This window comes from Varanus komodoensis, unplaced genomic scaffold (genome assembly GCF_004798865.1).
Source record: "Varanus komodoensis strain SLA01 unplaced genomic scaffold, ASM479886v1 scaffold6_2, whole genome shotgun sequence".
In the NCBI taxonomy this organism is placed as follows: Eukaryota; Metazoa; Chordata; class Lepidosauria; order Squamata; family Varanidae; genus Varanus; species Varanus komodoensis.
Window position 1 is genome coordinate 9,488,473 of NW_025336346.1, and position 18,350 is coordinate 9,506,822.

At 41.5% G+C, this 18,350-nt stretch overlaps 1 protein-coding gene across 1 annotated transcript in view; it reads left to right on the forward strand.

The window, feature by feature from the left end:
- The window catches only part of SLC6A11 (solute carrier family 6 member 11), a 123,261-nt gene that overhangs the window by 63,483 nt on the left and 41,428 nt on the right, over window positions 1-18,350 (forward strand). Inside the window, exon 7 of the mRNA XM_044451286.1 lies at window positions 3,304-3,438. Coding sequence (XP_044307221.1) covers window positions 3,304-3,438 — 135 coding nt within the window. The remainder of the gene's footprint in view (window positions 1-3,303; window positions 3,439-18,350) is intronic.

Sequence of the window (18,350 nt, forward strand, 5' to 3'; positions counted from 1 at the left end):
TCTACATATTATGCAGTCTGGTTCAAAATGCAATTTAGAAAATGGTTCTTTGTTGATAAACAAACTCAAAAAGTTAGGTGGGGCAGCACAGGCTGAAAGGAAAACAATGGAATTAGCCATTTGGCTAGTCTGACCTTTTTCCATAAGGTAGAATTTTGTACTAAGCTAAAGCTGTATTGAAAATTGAGTCTGATTTTTGTTAAGATTTGTATTCTGATAAAACAGTATGATAAGGTACAAAGGGGAAACCATTTCTGAATAACCATCAGTTCTGATTTGTCAATTTCTACAATGGATCAAGTCCATTAATTTATCCAACCTTACAATCTTAATCTCAACTGGAAGAGTATAGAATTGAACTGTCTTCCAAGTAACAGATGATTTGGAAATGAGATAGCATACTGACTTGTACAGGGGCCACTACTTCTATTAGACAATTATTTATTGAGATATTGTTGACACAAAAAAGAGACTGTTGTTGGCACTGAATGGCAACAGATCCCAGGGATTTAAGGCAGGGTTCTTTCCTGCCCTAACTAGTGATGCAGGAATCAAACCTGGGAACTTTTGCATGCAAAGAATGGGCTCTGCCACAGGGCTGCATTCAGAAAGATGAAAACAGTGAAGGATGGTCAGAATAATGCAGTACACAATCTTTGTACACAAACTGTAACCGTTGCGTGATGGAATGGGAGTCTGCCTGAGCCGTGTATGTCCATCTTCCATCTCCAGATACAAATGCTTTGGTAAGGTTACTGGGTGTTACTGACCATTAACCAATAGGTTCCCACAATGTCATAGTCGAGGTTTCTTTCTCCACTTTGAGGTTTGTTGTCTAACTTCCTTTTCCAAATACAGGAAACAAAAAATAATATTGCAGAAGCACATATAGCAAGCTTTCCTCACCCTAACTTCTAGAACATAGCGTAATTCTAAAATGCAAAAAATCACGCAGCAGATGACCAGTTTTAGAAAAAGATTGCTTGAATGCTAAAGAACATGTCATAGGCACAGTATAAACAAAGCAAAGGAGTTTAGTTCAGTAGGGACAGCTCTGTTTTCTTGATTCTCTTGAATTTAAAGTTGCAATGATGTAAGATGTGAACATTGAGCTGACATGTTGTATTGGAGTGGCAGCCCAATATATCTATTTTTAGCTTTTCAGGTTAAATTCACAATGCTAAATGTTACCTGTTCTCCCCAAATTGACTAAAGAGATACTGTACTGTTTCTCCTGATCTTACTTCTTTATGGTCTCTTAAACTTCCTGTAATGCAAACGGTAATATTTCAGGTATGCGAGCAGAGACAAGCCGTGTATTTGTTTTGTTTCCTCAATACAGATACTGACATTGCTGGGACATACAGTGATATGGAGGAACTATTTTGAGCATTGACATGCAAATTAATACACTAAGCAATTAGATGTAATTAAAACAAGATCAGTGTAATTAGAAGCTGTTTTGTTCTAATTTTATTCAGAGAAGTTTGACATATTGAAAAAAAGAACTCCCAGGCTTATTGAGATGCAAGCAATCATAGTAACAGCAACAGTTCCACATAAAAGTAATATGACTTAGCTGAGTATCCAGGTCAAAAAGTAAGAACCAAAGGGCAGAAGTTGTCTTTACAGATGGGAATGGGACAGTTCCTTGAGTGCCAATTTTGGTGAAAAGGTAAGGGACAAATCAAATAAAGGAATACATACTGTGGTTCTGCAAGCACTAGGTGAATTTCAGGGTTTAGTACTTATGACTTAAGTTGGATGAGTTGTAAACAGTGCAAGTCAAAGCCTTCCAATATTGACAGAAATACCCTGCAATGTGGACTGCCTCCTGTGTACTCATACAAAAAGATAAAAAGGGTTGGAGGCATCTTCCACTCACATGTGTGAGTGGAAAGCACTTCCATACGTGCATAGCAGGGTCACTGATCCCTTTTCCCAAGCTATATTCCCATGCAAAAAGCTAGGTTAGAGGGTTCAGCAGCTTTTACTGTGACTTCTGGGAGGCAATGCCTGGAAGAACTGCCAGAAGATGGGCAGGAATAAAGCTTTTCTGCTGAAGCCTACGCAATTCTACACTACGTTGCATCCAAAACAAAATAGTCAGTGAACAGTATTATGTATTCTATTTCTAATTCATGGTGATTGAAATTCAGCAGGCACTATCCATTACTGCCTAGAAATTTGCAGCATCCACTGCTAGAGCAATGGAAACCTATAAATTCCCAGCTAATAAGAAAAGAGGGAAAACACCCATTTCTGGAATGGTGCCATTCAGCCAGGCTCACCAAAGGGAGCTCTGCTGACCTGTCCTATACCATAAATGAGCATTCCTTTTGAGAGTACTAGCTTCTCATCCTGTGCTAGCAGGATGCCCCAAGAGGAGCCGGCAGTGGCAGAATGGCAGGGTTGGATGCATCCTGTATTTATAGAATTACTGCTCATTTGACCACATTTGCACTTGCACTTTATGGGATTGTTCTTATGCTTGACTGGCGGTTCTTTATGAGATGGCTTCAGCACAAATATGTAGCAGCCCACTCTGTCCTGTTTGCTAGATACTTTGTGGTTAAAGTCACTAGTGAACATTCAAGTTCGGAGGTAGAGGTAATGCAGAACCCTTGGATGTACCTTTCGACTGTGCATTCTTTTTCATTCAATTCGTCCTAAAATCATCTTAAAATTAAACAGCAGCCCTGATCCCTGCAGCAGATACCAGGTTGCAGAGATCCACAAAGCTTTCAGTTTGTACCTATTATTGGCATGAGATATGGTTAATTAATGGTTAATTAATGGTGAATTAAATATATAAATTGTTTGTATTAAATAAAATAAATATGATTCTAACACTTTTTATTTATGATATGGAAATGTAATTCATTGTGTGTCCCCCGGGTTCCATGTCCAAGTCCTCATGTTGCCCTCGGGGGATGAAAAGTTGGAATACTCTCTCATAGATCATTTCCAGTCAGCTGCCAATATCCCTTTTCAGTCTGCCTTTATCTGTTGATTGCATATCTACAGTACTCCTCATCCAAAGTGGATAGTGGAGCATGAAGTCTGGTTGTCGTCTTAGCAGCTGCACTGTAACAGGACCTGGACAGGGAGCGTGTTGGTTCCTGCTGCACCTGCCAGTGGCTTGTGTTACCACTGCCCACTGAATCTAAAGCAGCAGGTCCTGAAGGCAGCCAGCGACCACCAGGAACACTGGCCATTGAAAGCATTCTACTCTGTGCACGAATTGAGGCTAAGCACATTGTTTCGTAGCAAACTTTCTCTTCTCCCTATTTTTCTCCATAGGTTGTATATGTAACTGCTACATTCCCTTACATCATGCTCTTGATTCTGCTGATTCGAGGAGTAACATTACCTGGAGCCTCTGAAGGGATAAAATTCTACTTGTACCCTGACCTATCTCGACTTTCTGACCCACAGGTAGGACTGAAAAACCTAACAACCAATGTAAATAACAATGCTTTTGGGCTCACCTGATTGCTATATTTCTTTAATTTCAAGGTGGTGGTGAAGGAGCACCACTGGGACTGATTTGAAAAAATTCTCACTGGTTTTAATCCAAGGCAAGGTTTTCTTGCCAGAGTAAGCCCTGGAGCTTTTGGTTTTGTATCTTTGCTGCAAAACCCAGGCCTGGGTGGAGCTATGTCCTTAAACCTAAGCAGCCTACTCCATATACAGAGCAGCCTGAAGTGCCTGATCCTGCCTAATCTTGGAAGTCAAACAGGGTTGGACCTGCTTGATAGGTGATTTAAATGTTGTGAACCGCCCAGAGTGCTTTAACTATGGGTGGTATAAAAATGTAATATCATAATAAAACATAACACTCACCTCTCCTCCCTGGCATAGTTTTGCAGTCATCTTTCAATTGTGTGTCTTATTTTTTTTTTCAAAGCAATCAAGTAATGTTTAAATGCAGAAATCTTATGACTGTTTTGACAGAAAAAGTCCTACCCAGTGTTTTCCAGTAAGCCATATTTTTTGTTGAAGAACAAGAATGTCAGTATCCTGGTGCTGCTGTGTTCACTTTTCCATCTGAAAGCCTACAATTGCAATGATGCACGGCTAAGATATACCTAATTGAAAGAGAGTCCAGCATTCAGTTTTTTTCTTTATAAACCAATTCTTCAAGTAACTAGCTTTTTCAAAAAAATTGTTTTAAATGTATGATACAGATAACTTTTAGCCCTGAATTACTGAAAGCAACTATGGAAGCTTAATATAGAGAGATGTTTGCATATATTTAGCTTTCTCCTGCAATCAGTTCAATGTCAACTTGTACTACATAAGAAAAATCCTTGATGTTTTGATTCAGAGGCAGGAGTGCAGTATTCAGCTGAAACATTATGCGGGGAGAATATCCTTTCTAGAACATTGACCACGCTGTTGCCCCCTCACTTTTTTAAAGGCAGGTTTGTATTAATACAGCACATAAAAGGCAGTCACACACATATGTGCATAGCTGTGATAAGATAAATGAAAGCATTAGCTAGCTCATCCTAAAAAGGTAAGACCCTGCATTCCACTCTGAAGAGATGGCATAAGTGAGTCAACAGAGGTGGTTTGCAAGGCAAGAAAGGAGAGGCACCACAGCAGAAGTTTAGAGGAGGTGTGCCACATAGCCCTTGGGAAAGGTGCAAAGAGTTGGCACGAGGAGTAAGTGAGAAACAAACCATGACAAGCCTTGGAGAAGTTGATCATCTGTCAAGTTGATAATCTGGTTTAGCAATGGAATAAGCTTCTGAGAGGCTTGCTTATCATGACATGTGAACCACACTGGGCATGATAACGCATTGTGCAAATAAGCCCCACAATGGATGAGTTTGCACAACATGAGAAGGCATGGTGTGGGTCTGTTGTGCTGTCTGGGCCCAGTTCTGGAGTTCCTGCATGGTAGGATCTGCAACCATGGAGAGAAGCAGCGCTTTGATCTAAGGTTTCTACATTCCACCGCAGCTTCTCTCATTGTCTAGACCCAGGATCACAATTGCACCAGTCTTGGCATGGAAACAACATATCACCATGATGGTTGCATCTAGTGTTCAGCCTCCACTGCTCCAGCTCTCTAGCAACAGATATGCTATTGCACTTTTTACCAGCTTAATTGTGCCATCCAATGCATGACCACTCAGAAGTAAGTCTCATTTAATTCAGTCAGACTGGCTGCCAGATGTGTGTTTATAAAGACTACAGTTTTAGAAGTGCTGAGAAGAAACTTGGCAGAACTGGTCTTTTTATTATTATTTTCTATTGTATAATAGGGCTGTCATTTTCATTGGTTTATCTGGTAGGTTAATAATTTCATTTATTAATTAGTGGAGGACAATTCTAATTAGTGAACCAACAAACTTTAATTGGTTGAGCTGAAAAGGCCATGCATGGTTGAGCTGTGAATAAAGGACAGACTAATTTTTGTAGCATTGTGCTATGATAATAGGAAAGGAGAAAAAGCATTGAAGATGGCCTTTTTTTCTTGACTCACGGCATTTTGTATATAAATTATGAGCTATGTTTTTCCAGTATTTCAGAGACACTACTATTGACCTTCTAGTTGCATAGAAATATACTTGGTTTAATTTTGGTTAAAAGAAAGACAATGATGAACTATGAACTATGGTTTAATTGGTTGACTACTGGATGTAAATGAATTTTATATTACTGATTTTTCATACTATCCAACAGCTGAAGCTCTCTGTTAATAAAACATAATATAAAATCTCTAACATGCAATATATGTATAATATTTAAAACAATATAAACAACTAAAACAGTTGTAGTAAAATAATGGACATGAGAAAAACAACTGGCATGATTCTTTGATTGTTTTTCTTGATATGGGTGCTTTATTGTTCATTAGCCACCATGTTTACAAGGTAAATCAGTAAGTTAAAACTGCATGTACATAATCTGAGTAGACTAATAAAATAATTTCATTTTCAAAGGGCAGGATCCAATGGGCAGCTTGTTCCCCACCAATGTCTGCTGCCCCTCCAGGCTCTTGTGTTCTGTCCATAGAGCCAAAGAAGCAACAAGCCACAGATCTTCAGGAGTAAACAGGCATGAATCTCTTCCTCAGCAGTTTCACAACCAGACTGCCTACTGCTGAGGAAGAGATTCATGCTGATTAGAGATAAGTTTTTCCCTGCCACACATTGGGCAGGTTTCCATGTCATGACAAGCAAGGGTAGGGGGTTGCAACAAATGGTGGTAATTTACCATGTTTTCTCCAATAGATGATCACAAACCCCAGCTGGTCCAATCCTTTTCTGCCTGCCCCACATCCTCTGATTCTTGCCATGCAACCTGGAGTGAGCAAAATCCCCTTCATTACTCATTTCTTCCCTAGTGACCTCAGCTGCCTCTTCCTGTCTGCTTAGATTTTGAGTTGGGTTCTCCCTGTTGCCCCACCTGACCGTACTTCTATGTTTTTAATATGTTCTAGACAGTCCACTCCCAGTTTTTTTAAACATCAAATTAAACACTTTTGCTGCCATTCTCCTTCTTCCTCTAGGTTTTTACTTGCTTTCTTAGTGATATCACTAAGTGTGTGGAAATGACAGTATGGTAGGGAAATGGTGAGGAGAAGGGCCTTTTGCACTATCACACCTTGCTTGTGGAATAGTCTTTCCAAGGGGGTGTGTTTGGCACCCTTGTTACTGAACTTCCACCACCAGGTAAAAATGTTTTGATTTAACATTTGTTTTTAGTAGCTGCTTTGATTTTATTATTATTTGATATAAGTGCTGATTGCTCTGTATATCATGTGCTCCTGCCTTGTATATTATACTAATTGGATTTTATATTGTATGCTGAATTTTATAGTTTTATTCCACTTTATGGTTTTATTAATTTATGCGGATTGCTTTTATCTTCTTCATAAGCCACCCACAATGCTCTCAGGCTATGGGGCAGCATGCAAATGTGATGATAGACAGACAGACAGACAGATAGTTGGGGAAGCCTGGAAACTCTGACTTGGGACACCTTTTTCTGAGAATCAAAGGAATGATGTGACTGTATGCTGCACACAGCAGCATATATGGCAGGAGGAGAAACCTGAGTGCCTGCTCATTTTTGATACTGCTGTGGCATACAAATGTTTTAAATATATATAAATAATATATACTGAGAATCCTAGAATGTGCCAGTATCGCCTCATGTTGTGGCATTCATAGAAAATGGTATAATTGGTATAATTTTCCCTATGGATACTATGTGTGGGCGGAACGGGCGAGATTATGGCAATACTCTTGTAGACTTCGTGAAGCTCATGTAGATAGCTGTGAGCAAGTTTTCATGTGAGCTGGTCAGGTGGTGTGTAGAATATGACCCTGCCACTTCTGTGTTTGCATATTATAAGAGCAATTGCAATAGACGGTACTGCTTCAAAAGAGTGCCCCTGTTTGAGGTTCTGGCTAGACATTCCCAGCAAGTAGGAGCATGTCACTCTACACTCCACTGCTATTGAGGGTACTTCACACTGGCCTGGTTCTTGGGGTGTATACATGCATATTTTTAAGAAGATATCATGTACTGCCATAAACTTGGGGTTCCCCGAGCATGCCAATGTCTTGTTTTTCACTGGGCTCCATTTGGAATGGTGCTTACCAGCTGTGTTGCTGTAAGAAGAGATGATAGGAGGACCATTACCTCAAGGATGAATTAGCAGTGCAACTTACTTAAAACCTAGGTGGAAATGAACAGAGAGCTGAAGTACAAATTTGGGTCCAAATCCAGAGAGCCGTGTTAAATAAGTGATGCAACATAGGAATGGAATAGCGTGAGATTTCCAGCTGTTTTTTTTAGACCTTTCTAAATTATTTCCAAAAGCCTCTAAAGCTGGGTTGGGCAAAATGTGGATCCCATTATTTATTTGAAAATAAAAAGGCATCTATAGCCACTGCAAAGCTCCAAAAGGATTAAATCTAGCATGATGTGTGGCAGCAAACAGGCAATTTCAGCTGTTTTTCTTTGGGAGGGCACTGCACAAGCTGTGACCCACACCAAAGATCTGGGAGTCTGATTACCCTTTGCTCTGAAATATCTTGGCAGCACAGAGTGAGATTTTCCAGGGCTCACACAACAGGGAGACCCTTGATCTTTAGGGGATACCCAAACTCTTATTTATTTATTTATTTATTTATTATTTAGGAGACTTCTATGTCACCCCATTCGCCGAAGCCTTGGGGCGGCTCGCAACCATAAATAAACTTCAAAATAGAATAACATAAATTAACAATATAAATTAACAATATAAATTAAGTCGCCCTGGCCAAAGAATAAAATGAATAAATAATATTAACAATTAAAATAACATTTGAATAAAAAGGTCTTCGCCTGGCGCCGAAAAACAAATAACGATGGTGCCAGGCGGACCTCTCTGGGGAGCGCATGCCATAGATTGGGCGCCACCGCAGAGAAAGCCCTCCTACGAGTGCTTACCTTCCTAATTTCCTTCACGGAGGGTTCCCGGAGAAGGGCCTCTCCCGCAGATCTCAAGGGGCGGGCGGGCATATATGGACATATGGCATATATGGATATATGGTTTATCTTTTAACCAAGCTCAGTGTCACACAATACTGTAAAAGGTGAATCCACAGAATTAAGAAAACGGAAACTAAAGGTCCTGGAACTGATGGGTCATTGTCATTTTGAGGGCAGGTGAATATTTTCAGTGTGGAATGAGTTCATCTTTTGGCCTGTGGTATTTTTGCATTCCAAAGTGTAGCCCTCCACATCTGCATTAATTTACAAATTGTTTACTTTTAATCTGCATGACACTTCAAAGTTAAACATGTATGTTAGAACATATTTTGCCCCCAAATATGTATTTCATCCCAAAATAGTTTCTCTCAAAATACTCATTTTAAATGGGTCTGCAATCATAAGTTTTTAAACAGTCCAGCTTTTACTCTCAAACCAGTGCACAGCAAGCCTTTCCAAAAATATTGTTAAAAGGTTGCTCGTACTTCTCCGCACCTTTAATGCTGAATCTAGGCCAAGGAAAAGGGGCCATTTTAATGTTACCTAGTGGTAATAACAGTATCACTTTCAGCTACACCAGATAATAGATTTTGGTAACCAGTAGACATCTTTATAAAATTGACAACTCCGAACCCTAAAGTGTTTCATCTAGAAAAAAGCAACAGATAAAGTCATAACACCTAACTCATTCAGCTTATGTAAGAGGAATTTCTTCTTATCCTTATACCTCAGAGAATTCCATAAAACACAGTCATCCATCTCCTCCACCCACATACTTCACAGAAGCTAGAATTAGTCCTCTGAGTGTTAAACAAATTACTCAGAAGGACAGCATGCCTTGTCAAAACTCTAAACAGGCAAACTTGTTTTATCCATCTCTGCTATCTGAAAGTCCAAATGTAGAAGGTGAATTGCTTTCATCTGTGAATACCATTGTTTGCCATTCCATCTTAAGTACTTAACCCAACATTTGCCTTTCAAGGGAAGTCAAAAATAATACATCACAAAGTATCCTTAGAAGCATGGCCTGCTATCTCTTTGCTTATAATTCCTGCATGGGGTGGAATCCAACAAAATTAAATCCATAGACCATAATCCAAAGATTGAGTTACAATTTGCTGAATGCTCTTACAACCCATGATTACATTCTGACTAGCCTACCATCTCATCAAAGGGTTGGTTAGAATCATCAACCTATCCAGCTTCATACCCCTTACCATTTCACAACAACCCAGCCTGCCAAATGAAAATACCAAAGGCAGGGTCACAGCTTTCTTCAGCTGCCTTTCCATCTTGAGCTTCCTTAGATCCATCGTCAGCAGGGATCACCGTAAGGAAAACAACTGTACTCCATAGCAATAGATAGACCTTATTGAACCAAAGTGTTTCCTCCTCTTGTCATCACAGCTCAAATCCACCACTGGGCTTTCCCACGTGGATCCACAGAACAACCAACAAACTGATACCTGTGGGCCAACATGATTTTGCATCATACTAATATCTAACCTTGAATAAATCCAATCCGCATGAGGAATTTGCTTGCCAACCATCCTCCCAGGAGCACTAAACTTACAACCATCATCATAACTGCTGAACTCGGGGCCTTTTGAAGCTTCTGCAGCTTATCCCACAAGGTAAGACTTTGTGGGATAGGCTGCAGACTCTTTGAGGGGGCTTTGTATTTATGACAGTAAATGGCTAGGATATAGCTGGGAGAGTAAAGATTATTCCACAAAGTAAGAATATTCCCCAGTCACTTCCTTACAGAAGACTGTAAGGAAAAGCAATAAGAAGCCCAGAAACTGCGAGAAATTTCTGATCAATTCTTAACGGGCGTTTTGGGTGAAGTCCATGTTTTATTTGCCTGCTGACAGAATGGCATCCATGGAAACCAACATCACTTGTCTGAGTACAAATATCACATGTGCACTTCTCTGTTTACTATACATTTACAAGATGCTTTTAAGTGCTTACTTGTTCTACTATTTTAATTTCTAAAGACTCACTTTGTTGCCATGACAAATCTTAGGTAACACAGTGCTGTTTTTCTTGAGTACTCTTGAAACACAGATAAAAAAAAGCTCCTTATTCCTTTATGCCTGTATCCCCTTCTCATGAACGTGCTTGAACCTGATTTGAAGATCAGGTTGAGTCAGCAAGGTATTCTTGTGTAAGATTTTCCATGGGGAAAATTATGTGAATTATAATTATCATGTGTCACTTTTCAGTCTTTACCTGTGGACAGGAAAGGAAAGCCATTTGGTAAGCAGTACACAAATAAGCTCAGGACCCATCACCTCTGCATTGCTTTGTTTCAGTTTTATAACTGTGGAAGCAGAAAAGAAATAATGTAAATGTTGCATGTATGATTTGCGTAGCATGATTTCTTTCTAGCCTTCACTTTTTCATTTCTGTATCCCTCCTTACTTCATATTTTTCTTCCGCAGAACGGTTAGAGAATGCATTACATTAGTCATACATTTTGAAAACAGACACTTTTACTTTAGTATAGTTCAGCCATTGGACCTTGATCTGAAACATGCTTCAGTTACATTCTTTTGTCTTTATTTCACTTGTACTCTGGTTTTTTTTTAAAGCAAGCACTCTTTGTCTTTAGTTATAAGGGGTATTATGTGTTATTGTTGCTAGCTTCCTTCAGGTCTTCAAAGGAAAGGCTGGACATTTTTCTTAATAAATGGTGAGGCCAGTTCTTCTAAAAGCAACTGCAGGCTGGCAGAGGTGCAACCCTTTCCCATGTGCCACAGCTCTGATCCAAACAGCTCTCTCTAAGCTATTAGTGTGCCATGCATTTTCCTTTTGAAGCAGATGGAAGGGAAGCTCTTGGGTTGGTGTTGCATTAGGGAATCATGCAAAAAATAAAGGATGATATTTTTCTACAAAATACTCATGTTTAATCTGATACTCATTCATCTATGTCCAGTAGTGAGATTTCAAGAAAAACACATCCTTTCAGCTGCACAAACACCATAATAGTAACCTTGTACATTTTGGGATAGTTATTTGCCTGTTTCCAACACTGATTAGGCAAGGTCATGGGGAATGAGGGTATTGATAGACAGTAATCATGGTGGCTACTTGCTGAGGAACTCGAGCAAGAAGGTGCTCTTGTGTGCCTCCAGCAGGCATCTGGCCAGGCACTGGGCCAACAGAATGCTGGACTAGTGAGGGCCTTGGTGTGATCTAGCACAGCTCTGGGAAAACAAACTGCTCTATGTTTCACAGAATTCGGCTGACTGCTGCATTGAACAGTGCGCTTATAACATTATGAGCCAATTCTCCCCCTTTCCAGGACCACATTTTCAGCTTTATAAAGTGTGTGCATTTGTGAGCATATACTAAATCAGATAAATTTTTGTGTGAACAAATATTAAATCGGAGAACATTGCAAATAACTGCTTATTCTATTTTGCACCCTAAAGGGGCAGATCTCTGTGTCTGGCGAGAGGACATCCCTTTTTGCTGCTCAGCATGCACAGCACAGCTGGGATCAGTGACCAGGGAAAAGTGGTTGGGGACCAGTGATCAGAAGGAGGATTAAGAACCGATTGCTCACTTGCTACATACAGATGCTCCTCCTGCTCCCTGATTGCACATCAACAAATATGAGGTTATTAGTCACATGTTTTGTTGGGATGTGCCCAGACATCTTTCTTGAAACAAATGGTTTGATGTTGTGTGTTCTATCCCATGTGACAACATCACTCATTTCCATCTATGACTTTAGGATATGGACTTTAGGAGTACTCATTTTTCTCTCTCAGCTGTTTTATTTAGCAGAGTTGAAACATTTGCACATCAAAATCAGTATCTCAGGTTTTTGAAAGCAGCATGCCACCTTGTAAATATGTGAAAGATGTGTTTAAAACAGGCAAGATCAGAGTTGTTTTAATGTCACAAACAGGGCAAATTATGCAAGTATGAAAACTTACACTGTTGTTTTCTTAGATAATGGTAGCAGCAGTCCCAACACAACAGTGCATGTGCTTTACTAGGGTAGAGGACAATGAGGATCTGTTTTTCAGTGCTAAGAAGAAGAAAAGACCTTCCGGGCAACAGCCTCTTCATTCATGTTTAAACTGCACCCACAAAGAATTTTTACCAGTGTTCAATTCTCAATGGAGGAAAGCTAGGACAGATTTTTAAGGCTTAGATATGAAATATGTTCTGTATTAAAATAACCAGTCACTTGTGACTCAGATAGGGCACTTTGCCAATTGAATTAACTTAATTATCATCTTTAATTCCTTGGCAGTATAGCTGCTCTTAGTAGTAAGACTAGTGCATGCTTCTTTTTCCAACAGAAGAGGTGCGTGACAGGCTTATGCATTTCTTCTGTTTTGTTTTTTTCCATTTTGTTTCGTAACAATTCACTCTGGGATATTCTGCACTCTGTACATTTATAGTCTGCAAAGACTGGTAGGAAATCTTTAGATAGTGGGATAACTGAAGATAATTATATCCCACCATACCTTTCAACAGTTATTTCTCTTAAGGGCACCTTGCAGTTACAGACACATCAACTAACATAACTAGTAAAGATTCTTATAGTCAGCTCTTTGATCTGAGATTCTTCTTCATGGTCTCTGTGCCTGTGCAGGGCCTGTTGTCAGGAAGATTTTCCAAGCTAGACTCATTCTGGCAGGAGCCCCTGCCCTCCTTTCCCCTGGTATATCTAGGAGGAGCTCTCGCCTTTTCCCCAGTCCTCTTCCAGCCGCCGTCATGGGTGTCTTTTGTGAGTTCTCAGTGTTTGTACCGGCTCTTTCTTGGATGCTGCCATCACCACCACTGCACTCGTACTGCAGCTATCGAGGGGACAGAGGGCCCGTCAACCCATGGTTCCTGCAGTGGATCCCCCTGGCCTTCTACCCAGAGAAACCCAGAATGCTGATTCCAGTGCCCCACCATGCCTGCTTTGCCACCATGCTGGGAGTCACTGTCTTCAGCTCCAGAGGACTATACCTTGAACTCAGATTTGCCACTGCATGAGGACTCATTCACCTCCTTGCCCAATGACATTGTGGTGCAGGGACCAGGATCCCCCTTTGAAGACCTGGGATGTTTTTCCAAGCAGATCCTCCAAATGGCAGCATCTATTGAACTGGAGACACAGCAGCTTGCTGAACCACCAGTGGATCCAGTCTACAATGTCATCCAGAGGGAGGACATGATGCCAGTGGCCCTCCCATTCCTTCCAATTCTCCTCACATCCATGACAGAACCATGGAAAGCACCAGCTGTAGCCAACATTCTGCCACTTGGAAAGTATGTATGTTATCCCGAAGCAGGCAATCCTGTTCCTTCTTCAACAAACTTGGCCCTCATGGAATTGGCACAGGGCTGGTTTCAGAAGGAGCATTTGAGACTGGCGGATTGAGACAGGTACTGGATGGAAGCCATGGCGAAGTGGATATATGTGGCAATGGTGCTGGAATTCTGCATCTGTAATTATAAGGCCACCATGGGAAGATACCAACACTTGCTGTGGGACCCTCTTCCAGAAGGCTCTATCTAGGATAGAAGAACTGCTGTTTGACAGGGAGGGCCTTGTCAACATCTGAATGGATGAGAAGCTAAATGTCATACACATGATGACACTCAACCAGATGGTCCTCATGCCCCTGCAGCAGCAGAGGGGGTGTAAATGGACCGGAAACCCCTTCCTGTCCCAGCCTAGGAAGCAGTACTCCCAGGCCACACACCAAAAGCAGTCCACACAGCCATGCCAGAGGGGTACAACTTCTTGCTTCCAGAAGCTGCAAAAGAAGAGGCTGAACACCAAGAGGCAACATCAACTCATGCAGTGAGCTAGTACATACCCTATGCAGACCTGGTTTGAAGGCTGTCTGACTACCTACCTTCCTGCCTGGAAAGCCATAACTTCAGATCAGTGGGTTCTCTCCAGTGCAGAGAGCAGCTGTTGCATCAGGTTCAACACCCTTCCTCTACTCGAGTCCATGTGCTCAACACTGCCCTGTGCTGGCAGGGCTAGTAGTCACACTGTTGTTGAAAGAAGCCATTAGACAGTAGCCAAGCCGTGCCTCCATTCAATCTCCATTATGGATTCTATTCACAGTACTTTATGGTACCAAAGAAGGATGGCACCCGGCGGCCTCCATTACATCCTCGACTTGTGGGGTGTGAGCTTCTTCATTCCTCATAAGAAGTTCCACATGGTTTTGTTGCAGAATCTTCTGCCATTGCTGCACCAAGGGGACTGGCCAACTTGATTGACTTGACGGATGCGTACTTCCATGTTACCATCCACTTGGACTACTGGCATTTCCTCCAGTTCCAAATCTGTTCCCTACCTGAATGACTGGCTGCTGATTGCTCTGTTCTGAGATGATCTCTTGGACTATGTCCACGTTACATGCAACCTCCTGTGGACACTGGGACTGTGTATTAACAGTAGGAAATCTGTCCTTTCTCTTTTTCAGTCCACCCTCTACATCGAAGCAAGGCTCAACATGGCCTTACCTACCAGCAAACAGGGCAGCAGTGGTGTTCCCAACCTGGGGTCAGCCAGGACTCGATGAGAGATGTGTTTCTTCTGCACTGGGAAGGGACCCTGTTCTAACTGTTTCTACCTTTCCCACTGATCATGACAGTGCTGGCAAAATTATGGAGGGAAGAACCTCCTGTATCCTCATCCCACTATGGCAACCCCAGCAGGTGTGGTTTGTCCACCTCCTCCACCTGTCCAACTGCAATTTTGTATGGTTCCTGTCAAGGCTGGACATAATCTCTTGGGACCAAGGGCTGATCCTGCACCTGAACATCAGTAGCACCCACCTCATGGCATGGAGGATCAGCCTAGAGACCAGGTGATCCCTCTGTGTCCTGAGATACAGGTGATCCTGGATGCAGCCTTGCAACCAAACAAGAGACGTTCCTACACAGAGAAACAGAATGTTTTTGCAGACTGCCCAGAGGGAAGCACCCAGTCCTCATTGGGCATTCATCCATCAGATCCTTACTTTCCTCCACATGCTTCACTCCAGAGGTTTGAAACCGTCCTCCATTAAAGTATACCTGGCAGTGATACCATAGTTCCATGGGACGGTCAATGGCTTCTCTGTGTTCTCACATCCATTGTCCCATCACTTCATGAGAGGTCTGCATAGTCTGGTCCCACACCCTTGTTTGTCCATGCCAGGATGGATCCTTTCGGTGGCCTGCAGATTCTTAGGAATCTTGGAACCTTAGAGCTTCTGGCTACCATGTACTTATGCCTCCTCTCATGGAAGGTTGCTTTTCTGGTGGCGATCACATCGGTTAGGTGGGTGAGTGAATTTTTCACATCAGTCTGCCACTCCTTACTTTCCATAGTTCTGTGGCCTGACCAGATGTTCCTCCTGAAGGTCGCATTGCAGTTTCACTTGGACCAGGACATTGTTTTATCAACATTCTTCCCAACACCATCCAACTCAGTGGAGTCAGCCCTGCATACTCTGGGCATGTGCAGGGTATATATTTACATTACAGATTATTTGTCCCCCACAATCTTTCTATGCAGTTAGAACCAGTCTGATTTGTCTGGAATATGTTATGAAAAAACTTACTTTAGCCAAATGACTAAAATGTTATTATTAAAACATTTGTTACAACAACCACTGCAAGCAAAAAAAGAAACAAGAACCACAGATCCCACTTTGCACCATGTTTGCTTGTCTCCATGAGTTGCAGTGACAGCTTCCCAGGACTAGGAATTTCATAATAGCCACCAGCATATTACACAACCCATCATGGCTTAAATAAACCATGGTCAGCTGCAGTAATTCCATAATCTTGTCCATTATTTCCTCAGATGAGAAGTCTTAGTTTGTTGGGGAGAAAGCAAGCAGCTCTTTCAAATAATTAGAAATAATTTTGGTATAGAAAGAAGCTGAAGTGGCAGTAACAAAAGAGCATGTGGCTGTTATCTGAACAAGAATGAAAGTAATAAGACCAAGGAACAAAGCCGCAGCTGAAGAAAGCACACTGGGGGTGATGAGCCAAAGAAAAGGGAAGGATTATAGGAAACACAGGTACCTACTGCACAATATAACTGCAACTTTTTTGGCAGTATCTGGAGGGAGAAGCAGATAGGAATGGAAATAAATAATTGCTAAGTAAGGATAATGATTCATGGCTTGCAGAAGCTCTGTAGTTCACTCATAAACTTCTGAATGTTATCATATGATTAATCTGTACCTATAGGACTCAACGGCCAAGTTTTTGAAAGGTTAAAGCATATGGCTTTTGTTAGTGAGGCTCTAAATTTCTTCCCCTCTGTGACGTACACATTCACAGGAGAGAGGAAGGGGTTTTGACGAAATTCTGCAGCTCATGTAATGTACAAAGCAGTACTGACTGACAGGACTGAAAAGAAAACAAAGTCAGTAAAACAATGAGCCCCTGCTCTGGTTCTGTGATTGGGAGGGGTGTGGCTGAGAGGAAGAGTACCTGCTTTGCATGCAGAAGACCTAAGGTATGGTATCTGGCTTCTCCAGGTAGGGCAGGAAGGACCCCTGCTTGAAGACAGGCACTATGGAGAGTCCTAGGATAGACAGACTAATCTTTTGACTCAGTAGAAGGCAGTTCTCTAAATTCCTATGAAAAGAAAGTTATAATACATGCCTGTGGATAGCAGTAGTGCATTGCAGTGCATTAAAGGCACACACAATAACTTGGGCATTCTATCCTAATGCTAGTAACATGTGGAATTTTTTACTGCCACTCATGGAGCAGTTTACTGTTCATGTCAGCCCAACAAAGCCAACATTGTTGCTTTGTTGTGAAAAACAAATGAACCGCAATAGTCCTAGACATAATGAAAGAGAAGATACTACTCACAGGGAAATCCCAGTGTTGATTAGGTTGGGTTTGAAGATGCTGAATGAAACTACTTCCAGCATGAATGCCTTGTCGGGAACCTACCATTAGCATCTTGTCAAATAGCCAGCAGTTGAGTTTGGGGGAAGGCCAAGGATAACTTTGTTTGTACAAATTGACAGTTCCTAGTTGCCCTGGTATTGGGATAGTATGCCATCCAAAAATGGTGAAGACCGGAATAGATGGGGCAGAGAAAAATGGCCCCATTGTCAAGGTGATGCTGCCTCTTGTAGGGCCAGTACTAGTCATGGCAGTTGGGAGATGGACTTAGTTCTTGCTGGAGTTGTGTAATAGTATTTAAAATTCCAGCAGGCTGGAGTCCAAAAGGAATTCCCTGTTACTCTCCTAGTGACAAAAAGACTGAAGGTGAGTGTATGACAGAGCAGGAGAAAGTGCACAAGTGAGTAAAGAGGAAAACTAACTTTGTGTGCCAGTGTGGGGAGCAAGGCTGTTTGTTAATTTTCAACAATAATATGTATCTGATTTATATCCCACCTTTTTCTTTTTAAAAAAACTCAAAGCTACTTACATCATTCTCCTCTTCCTGCTCTCAGTCTTATCCCCACAACGCCAGCCTGTGGTAGGTTGGGCCGAGAGTCTGTGACTGGCCCAAAGACACCCAGTTTGCTCCATGGTTAAGCAGGGACTGGTACCCAGATTGCCTGAGTCTAAGACCTGTGCTCTTAACCACTGCAGCACACTGTATATGTTCTTGGCTTCGAGGTTTCACCATCCATGTATCAGGAAGCCTCATCAGTTTCAACTTAATCCTCACTTTGCTAGCTGTGTTTTATATATTTAGGGAAGTAAAGACAGTGCATTTCAATGATGGATTCTCAAAGCAGGGAACAATAGTTAGAACGTTAAATATTTCTGTAATTCTGACAAGTATTTTAATGGTAATACAGACTGGGAAAGTGAGCAGAGTAGAGAATGAAAAACAGAAACACAAGGTA